Source organism: Lagopus leucura, unplaced genomic scaffold, assembly GCF_019238085.1.
Source record: "Lagopus leucura isolate 7727_CA_CO unplaced genomic scaffold, USGS_WTPT01 96-17_obj-0_obj, whole genome shotgun sequence".
Taxonomy (NCBI): Eukaryota; Metazoa; Chordata; class Aves; order Galliformes; family Phasianidae; genus Lagopus; species Lagopus leucura.
The window spans coordinates 4,078-13,839 of record NW_024964833.1 but is presented as its reverse complement, the minus strand read 5'-3'; the positions used below and the strand labels follow the sequence as shown (position 1 = coordinate 13,839).

Here is a 9,762-nt window from a genome sequence, read left to right as displayed (position 1 = left end):
GGTGGAGTCAGCGAGCAAAACGCAGCGCTGCGCTCCCGGGGCCGCCCCGCCGCCGGTTCTTCCTCGCACAAAAGGCGGAGGTGGCACCTGGAGGCCGCGCTGCCCCGGGTGTCCCCTCGGGGCCTCTCCCGCAGCCTCCCGGCCCGCAGCTGCCGCGGAGCTCTAAACCAAATGGCTGCTGTTGCTGCTTTCGCACGTGCGGGCACCCTTCTATCGGGTGGACTGAGGACTGGGCCCGGCCCAGTGGGCTCTACTTGGTTGGGGTCAGCGAGGAGTTTGTAAAGCAGTTTCGCCCTGCTGTGATGTGTTCTTTACTGAGAAACCTCTGCTTTGACTCGCTTTAAAGGCAAAACGTAGGAAATAGAAGTTACTCCCACAAGCCATATCGTGGCAGAGGGGCAGGTCCAGAGCTTTGGTCCAGAGCTCTCTGGTAACAGTGTCATCTCTCCGTCTTTCCCAAAAGTGAATCAGATGGCAACCCCAGCACAGAGGATGAGTCCAGTAAGGGGCAGGAGGATTTATCCCCGCATCCGCTCTCCAGCTCATCTGACGGAGTCACCAGCCTCAGCCTTCCCAGCCACATGGAGCCCGTCTACATGCAGCAGCTTGGAAACACTAAAATAGCTTTGAGCTCATCTGGTGTCTTGTTGAATGGGAACCTCGTGCCTGCCAGTAGTTCTCCCGTCTTTCTCAATGGTAGCTCTTTTCTTCAAGGACCCAATGGTGTCATTCTCAATGGACTCAGCGTTGGGGCTTCCCAGCCGGTGACTTTAAATTCACCCAAAACCACTTCAAGTGCTGTGAGCAATGGGGTGTCCATCACTGACATCATGTCATCTTCTTCGGAAGATGTGAAGGACTTCAAACTCCTCCAGGCTTCAGTCCCCAACACAGCAGCAGACACATTCAGCCCCAGCAACATACCGGTCTCCTTCCCAGGATTGATACCGAGCTCAGAAGTGAAAAGGGAAAACACACAAACTGTTGCTTCCCAAGATGGAGGCTCTGTAGTTACTTTTACTGCTCCTGTCCAAATAAACCAGTATGGCATTGTCCAGATCCCCAATTCAGGAACAAATGGCCAGTTGCTGAACGGAAGCATTGGTTTTTCTTCTCTGCAGCTGCCTCCTGTTTCTGTGGCAGCTTCTCAAGGTAAAAGCTTTATTTGTTACAGGGAAAGCTGTGAGGAAAAAATCGGGGTTGGGCACATGTTACAAAGCTATAATACTTTTTCTTTTAGTGCACTTACATGTGCTGGCCCCAGCTACGCACAGCACATCACATCATTTGTCCCTTTTCCTTTCGTGTGGATTCTTTTCACAGGTAGGCTGTGATGTGAGAGCTGAACTGCTTTATCAAGAGCAGGGAAGGAAGCCTGCTGCTTTACACTTTCTTCATTCCACGCTTTTTCCCCAAAGCCTATGATATCAGTCTTCACAGAAATTTGTAACTTTCACACATTTCAGTAAATCAAAATACTCCCCGTGTGCCATTAAAATCTTTTTTTTTTTTTTTTTATGAGAAAGTTTATAAAAATGAGAACTGCAGCAGCTGGAAACTGTTGCCGTTGTTCTTGTGGTGGTTGTTTGGTTGGTTTTTGTTTTTTAGCCAAACAATTTCATAAATAAATTTTATATGGCCATAGACACAGCAAAACCAAGTTGCACTCATGCACTTCCTATCCCATAATTAAGAATGAATAAACTGCAGGAAAACAATAGGCATATGTAATAGCTTGTAGATAGAAAGTGCAGGGGGGATTTGGGTAAAACTGCCCTCTGTCCAAGGGAAATATGTCATCACAGGCTCACGTGCCAAGTGTGCAGGCTCCTCCCTGACTTTGCCAGGGTTTGTCTTAACAATGCCATACACCGAGACTTCTGGCCAGCCAGGAAGAAGCACAGCAGTGGCTCTCTTCATTATTTTGAGGCAGCTCAGACACAAAGCGGAACTGAACGACTTTGTTACTTATTAACCACTGTATCTTTGGTTATGAAAATGATTAAACTTGAATGAATTGCTGTAGTTCCAGGAGTGCTGAGTGCTGCACTGGTAATCATATTGTTAGCTTATTTCAGTTGTAGGAACTTAACTTTTTTGCTGTTAAAACAGCACAGAAAGGAATATTGAGGCTGTACAAATGCTTTTTAAACAGGTAGACAATCATAAGAGCTGAAGATATGACTTTTTGCAGTGAGTTTTGGTCACTGGGAGTTGTTGACAATTTGTTAAAGATTAAAAAAGGCAAGACATTGGTGCGAATACCACCTGCAATTACAAAGCTGTGTAATCCATGTGCTCCAAGGCATAAGCTGACAGCTGGCAGCAGTGAGAAAGAAATTTGTGCTCCTGAAATATGGGACAATGGGAAAGTCCAAAGTGCATAATAAGCCACTCTCTAAACATTTTCCCCATGGTTGAAAATATCGGGAGATTGATCCATACTACGTCTGGTGCAGAGAAGAGTCAGGATCCACACTGGCTGCTTTGTTTTCTCTCCTTTTTTTTTTCCTTTTTTTTTTTCAACATGAAAAGGATGAATAGCTCCCACTATTCCAAGTGAAGTGCATTGCAGACTGAGTAAGCTACAGTAAATGACACGTTATTGCCAGGTAACTTCCAGTTGCCTCGGCTTTATTATTCTGGTTTATATGTACAAGTATCATCTTCCAAAAAATCATCACGGTTGATGAGTGGAAATGAATGAGGACCTAAACTTGTCCCCCAGGTGACATATGCTTCAGTGCTGTTATGAAAAATCACACTGTCTCCAGCTGTAGCCTCTTAAAATTACAATTATTAAAAACCTATTGTGAAAGATGTTTAAAGTGGGACCCTGTCACAATAGCCAGCATATCTTATTTTAGGGATGGTTACAATGACCACTTTCACGGTGTGTCCAGTAGAACCAAATTCAGATCTTGTCTGGCCAGATTTTCTTGCTGTGCTTATCTAGGACATCACCCAAGCAGTCCAGTGGCTTTCAGAGAGGGTGGTTGGGGTGGCTTTACACCACACAGTCAGTGTAGGAGGATTAGGCTTCTAGCAATATGTGATGAAGCACAGTGAAAGGCAGTACGTCTGTGTGCTTGGCTGATTGCATAGTTATCCTGGTAGAAGTTATTGTTGTTTGAACTTTCCTCCTGCAGGTTCACTCGGGTAGGTTCTGCCTAGCAATGGTGTATTTTATGTGACGTGTCTATGCTTTCCCACACACAAGTTGTGATCTGTCTCTGAACTATCTTTAATAGCTTCTCATGCTTCTATTCTTAGATAGAAATGGAGTGGTGGCAACTAGTGAGGGCCAAAGCACGTTCATTTTAATCACATGGCTAGGAACTGTTTGCTCCTTAATCAGAGTGAGTCTGAAAGATACCTAATTTACCACAACTTTTATTTTCTCTTTCTAGATGCAGTTTCTATTAACAGAAGCTTTTATTTCTTCCTAATTTTTTTCTCACCTTTTGTAAACAGTGCTCTTCTGTGTCACGTGGGATATGTTGTGTGCATGTACTTCTAACGCAGGACTGCCAAGGCTTCTCAGCAGAACGACCGCAGAGCTTTCTGACAGCTGTAATCTGTATTTTCTTCTCTTTTGTTTCCCTTTCCCTAGATAACGTTTCGGTGAATTCTAGCACATCAGATGGAGGAACTTTCACAAGTGACTCTTCAACGGTGCAACAAGGAAAGGTTTTCTTCAGCCCCCTTGCTCCGAGCGCCGTCGTTTATACAGTTCCCAATTCAGGTCAGGCGGTGGGATCCATCAAGCAGGAAGGACTGGAAAGAAGCCTTGTGTTTTCTCAGTTAATGCCAGTCGGTCAGAACACGCAACTCAATGTAAACATGTCTTCTGAAAATATATCTAGCGGAGGACTCCAGTCCCTGGCCTCCTCGTTAGTGAATGTAACGCCCTCACATAATTTCTCCCTCACGCCGCCGACTCTTTTAAATGCTGCAGAACTGAGCTCTGGTATCTCTGAGAGCCAGTCCATGTCGTCGCCCGTAACCAGTACCTCTACCGTGATATCCATCAGCAACACTAACTATGCAACTCTACAGAACTGCTCCCTCATTACCAGTCAAGATCTGTTGTCCATTTCTACAGCACAGCCCGCACTTGGAGAGATTGTTTTTACGACCGGGGACCGTGTGAGCCATCCATCTGCACAGGTACACCAGGATTTTGTCCGAGAGCACAGGTTGGTTCTGCAAGCTGTACCAGACGTCAAAGAGAATTTCTTGCCTAATTCGGAAAGCAAATCAACCGGCAGTTTGATGATGCTGGATTCGAAGTCCAAGTATGTTATGAGTAACATGGTTGACACGGTTTGTGAAGAACTGGAAACGGACAAAAAGGAACTTGCCAAACTGCAGACAGTTCAGATGGATGAAGATATGCAAGACTTATAATTTTTTTTCTTGCTTTCTGTTTCAGTAGATAAGACTCCTGTTTGAGGCCCTAAGAAGCACCAAGTGGAGTGGGTTTTTTGTTGTTGTTTTTTTAAAGAAAACAGAAGAACATTTAAATGGTCTGAATTGATGTACAGAGGAATCTCTGGCAACGGGTCTCAGTTGCCGCACTTGGTTTGCATGCAGTATTCTCTTTTAAGCAGATTAAAGGAGAAAGGAAACGCCAGGGGAAGTACCAAGCAAATGGGTACAGGTTTGGCTACTGCTACTGCGCTGATAACCTAACTAGATTCTCTGTAGTGCAACATACTATCAACAGTAAGTATACACTCCTAACAGTAGGTAGAAAGCAAAAATCTTGCTCTGGAAAGGTAGAAATGATGCAGTTGTTTTCGCTGTTTACTTCTAGTCCGTGGGCATTGAAACATTTTTTAAGAACTCTAGACGATACCTCACAGGCTACTTTTTTGTTGTTGGAGGTTAAGAAACAAAACAAAACCATAACTAATTTTGTTACTGGTGTGTTTGCTTTTTTTTTTTTATTTTTTTTTTTTTTCCAGCAGGCTTGTGTTCATACCAAAAATCTCACATCAAACATTGACAGGTTTCGAGGTGCTACAGATAGCATTTTGTCAGTGCACCAAAAAAGCATCATCTGAAACTCTAATTATGCAACTCGGAAGCTTTCTCTCCAGTATGAATGTAAATATTGTTTCAGCTCTTATCAAGGAGACTTTTTTTTTTTTAATTAGTACAATGGATTTTATTTATGGTTAATGTTCCCTTTCACTTTAGACACAATGCATTGAAAAGGAAAACGTTTTTTGGCTGTTTAATTTATTTTTATTGTTTGAGCAGGAAGTAAACGTAGTTATTTCCGACAAGGTTTTACTTTTTTGTAGTTTTTCAAGCAATAGACTGTAAAAGTAAAATGTTAATCACACTGAAACTAGAAAATGAGCTCCCAGTCTCACAAACCCAAGAGGTCCCTGTCTCTACCCCCTCTGTCTTTGTGTTCAGGGGTTTTTTGTTTGTTTTGTTAGTAATTTGCAAATTAGTTGAATCTTTTTTCTTTGTGTATTTTTTATGGAATTCCATGTGCCTTTCTTCCTAGTGGCCTTATCTTTGTTACTAAAGCACAGTGGCAGGAGGAATAAAAACACTGACTTGCAAATCTCCGTCCTCAGGGCCGAATCCTGATGCCTTACTTTTGCAAGTAGCCCTGCTGACCCCAGAGTCCCTACTTGCACGAGTAAGAAGAGTTGAGTCTTTTGGAAGAGTTGAGTCTTTTGGTCAGGCTGGGTGACATTGAATGGTGGTGCAGGGAGCTGGAGGCAGGAGGATTGTGCATAGGGACCACGGGCAGAGCAGTGCAGGAGGAAAGATCGTGGCTCTGGCCTCGGTCTGATGAGTGTGGAAGGTTGGTGGGCAGGCCAGGGAAGGGAGCCCCATGTTTCCCCACAGCCGTTGGCCCAGCAGCCCTTGTGGGAGGGCTTCAGCTGCTGTTCAGCAAGCAGGCCCCCATCCAGGAGTGCACTTAAGCATGGATTTATAAATCCTTCCAGAATAAGCAGGGCGGGGGCCGGTGGTGGGAACTGCAGCTGCCCAGAAGGTCTGTGGAGCAGCCCTGCTCCCTGCCTGCACGTGGATGGGTGTCCTCTCCCTTCACCCCTCTGCTCTCCTTCACGGACAGCACAAGCAGGCAGGCTGTGGGCAGGTGGAAAAGCCCTTACCTTTCCTCCAGAGAAATTTCTGTAGCGTGGAAAAGCACATCCTTAAGCTTTAAAATAATAATAATAATGCAGATGTATAAAAACGACATGCTGTTTATCTTTGTGTTTCTGTTTTATTTTTATTTCTTATTCTAACGTGAATATATACAGTAGGTAAAGCATGTATTCATCCTCATCAGGGGCATGGGCCGAAGCCTTTGGAAGACGATAGGAAATTTTTTCTTAAACTTCTGAGGGCTCCATGCCAGGCCTAACACAAAATCACTTGGGCAAAAAGAGTGGACAGGAAAGTGAATAGAGAGAGCACATCCCAGTCTGTTTCTGTCTTGGTTATTACCTGGTTCTGTGGAAAGCCTTTAAGGAATGAAGGTTTCTCCCATATGGCACAGACATCCTTGCTGTTGTTTTGCACTATATTGGATGCAGCATGTTTTGCAAGGCAGCGTGTGAAACCTCAGAGCTGAGCTCTGCTGGTAAATGCTGCAGTTTACACTGCAAGCTGGAGTCTTGAACATTGCAGGGAAAAGTGCAGGGGAAGGGAAGAGCAAGCGTGCGAGGCTTGCACTTTGCAAGGAGTCACTGGTGCTTGGCAAACAGAAGCAGCCCCTGAGTAGTTGGCTGTCCCCACATGCACCCAAACAAAAAGGGTGTTTAAGGCAAGTGCTTTAAAGTGGAGATTATTACAAGCAGAGCATGGAGCTATATATATATATATTATATATTCCCCTGGCACAACTTGTCTTGGCATTCAGGGGATCTCCATGTGAGCAGGGAATCGGATGGTGCAGAACTCTGCTCCAGTGGTTTATCTGAGTGCCTCGCTGGGCTCCAGCATGAACAATTTGTTTTCCACCCCTCCTTCACCCTCAAAACAAAGATGATGATTATGATAACAGTATCTGCATCTGATCTGCATGAATTACTCAACTTGGGGAAAAAAAGGATCCTGTATTGCTGTATTAATGGAGAACGTGTGCACAGAGCAGGAGCTGTGTGTAGCTGTGAGGGAGTTGTTCAGGGCTTAACGTTTGGTTTGTGGAGCTCGGACTTGTTTCTAGAGGCAAGCTGGAGAATATTTCAGAGCTCTCTGTCAAATGTTGAACTCATCAGGTTCCATAACTGAAAAGACTGTGGTGTCATGATGTTACTTTTTTTTTTTTTCTCCTCCCTTACATTTGTGGTGTTACTGAGGCTCTGAATTCCGTGGCTTTGCAGCACAGTTGATGTGAAAACTGTGTATGCTGTTACAGTGGTGCGTATCTCGGGGTGCCTGGTACTTCTAATAGGAGACCTCCCCTTCTTTCGTGGGAGCAGAGGATGTATATAAAAGCAGTGGTTTGGGACAAATTAAGATTAATCTATTCGTCTTCCAGGTATCAAGTAACTTATTTCGTTATTATGTTTTACTCTTTCTTTCTCCCACTGAAAAATAAGTGTCATTCCCTCCAGATGATGTAGTTAGAACCTCGTGTTTTTTTGCAGGTACATATGCACAATATAAAGACTCATTGCACGGTACAGTGTTTCTAAAATAGATATTTAAATAGTAGTTTTACTCCTACTGTAAATTAAGGGTCGGTTTTTATTATGCGGCCCTCAAGCAAGAAGGCTGACTGCTCTATGTAGACAGGACACAAAGCCCCATCGAGCATCTGGGGCCAGATCTTCAGCTGCTGTAAATAAGGCATTGCTCCACTGTTTTCCCAACTGAAGATTTTACATGGTGTTCAGGGGGTACGGATGCTCATCTCCCACAGATACTCATGGCAGTGAGCATCTGAATCTCACGGACGGTCCTTACTGTCACGTTCTATTGTTTCAATGGAAGATCAGTCTATCCAGCACAACTACTACTTCTCTTCCCTCCCCGCTGTGGATGAGAATAAAGGATCATTTCAACTTCACATATGTTTGTAACTTGTAAGTCCACTGGAAATCTTACAGGAAACGTTGCCAAATTCTACTGCTTTTCTGGTCCCAGACTCAGCTTTGAAAAATACGCTTAAAGTTTAAGCAAATTCCTATAAAGCATGAGTGCTAAAAAAAGAAACAAACAAAAAAAACTGTATTCTTCACTACCTTTAATTAAAGCTGCCTCTGTTTCACCAGACTTTCGCAGAGAACCAGAAATATCCTGAATCAAATGCTCTGTCTGGACTATTTGCAGCATTATCCCTGCGGTCTCACCTAATTGGACATTTCAGCCACAGCAGTCGTGGACATCTGTCAGCCAGCTCCTTGGCTGGGATAAACGAGCACAGTTCACTGACTTTCGTGTCATTTCACACCAGCTGAGAATGTGGTCCATTCATTTCACTGGAGCTGGATCAGGGATGGATTTGGCCCAGTTTGCAGTGACACTACAAAGCAGTTCACAAGGCCGATGCTCAGACAGTTGCAATGAACGGCACCAACCTATCCAAGCAAATACCTCTTGCCATTTATCGTTTCGCCCTGCCTGTGGATTCAGGAAGATGCATTTAGAAAGCTGTTTTCTCTAGAAATAAGGCTGGAACCGTCTGTATTGTTGTTATCCTTATGAGATCAATGACAACAATGGATGGATTCATGGAAATGATTTGCAGTTAAATTAAGCAAGGCAGAATTTGGCCCCGTGTGCACAGGAACTTTTCCTGTATGCAGATTTCCAGTGCCTGTGCACTTTTCTTAACGAGGACAGACAAACAACCAGTAGGGCACATCCCTCTGGTTCTGCATGAAGCAAACATGCAGGATCCCAGGAGCATGGAGCCTGTGTTGTCTGTGGTCCGGCAGCATCTCAAATCACAAAAGCAACAATAATTTTGTAACTCCAAAAGCAAAATGAATGGCATTTTACAAGCAAGGAGACCTGAAGTCTTCCTGTATCTCCTAGCAGTTACTGTCTTGAAGGATGTTTTATATCTTACTTTTATGTTTCATATAATTTAAACTTAGCTTCTTACATTTCTGAACTCAAGGAGGAGGGGGTGAATCCTCTGACTTTCAGGATTCACATTCAGAGGATGTTTGTTCTTTTGCTGCATGTACTGCTTGTCCAGAACTAACCAGTTATTTCTGCGATATGGGTTTATTGTGCCTTACAACAAATGAGACGTTGAAGCGGAATGTACGCATTAGAGGGAATAATCAGAAGTCTTTACTGCACTGTTAGATGATGCCGACCCAGAGAGCATCATCAAACATATCTGTGCTTAATTACCCAACCAAAGAGATCTAAAGTATGTATGTTTGTTGTACTGTAATAGGGGTTTGTGCCTGGACAATTAAGTGTTTTATTTGTATTCTGAGATGATGTGAACTTATTTTTCTAAACACTATACTGAATAAACTTTATATTTATACACATCTCGTGTAAGTATTTCTCTTTAGCTACAGTATCTTTGAATTGTGTGTTAAAAGAGCAATCCAAGGTAGATCAGTGCTTGTAATGGCTCGCTGTGAGGGTGATGGCAGCAGTGGATGCCTGCACTCACCATGGAACTGATGTGAAGCCTCCCTAAGAAGCACAAGCTCTTCTTGTGATTCAAATGTTTTTTTTTTCCAGACCGTAACTTTGCTTCAAAAATACTAAATTAAAAACCATAAATCTTCTATTTCATATGAAACCCACGTATTA

At 43.6% G+C, this 9,762-nt stretch overlaps 1 protein-coding gene across 1 annotated transcript; it reads left to right on the top strand.

The window, feature by feature from the left end:
- Nucleotides 1–437: 437 nt before the first annotated feature.
- Nucleotides 438–9,491, top strand: LOC122191866 (homeobox protein SIX4-like; the record flags this gene model as incomplete). The annotated part of the gene is made up of 2 exons (XM_042892265.1): nucleotides 438–1,152; nucleotides 3,614–9,491. Coding segments are annotated over 2 exons (1,512 nt in total), but the record flags the coding sequence as incomplete, so codon positions are not given.
- Nucleotides 9,492–9,762: the final 271 nt, after the last annotated feature.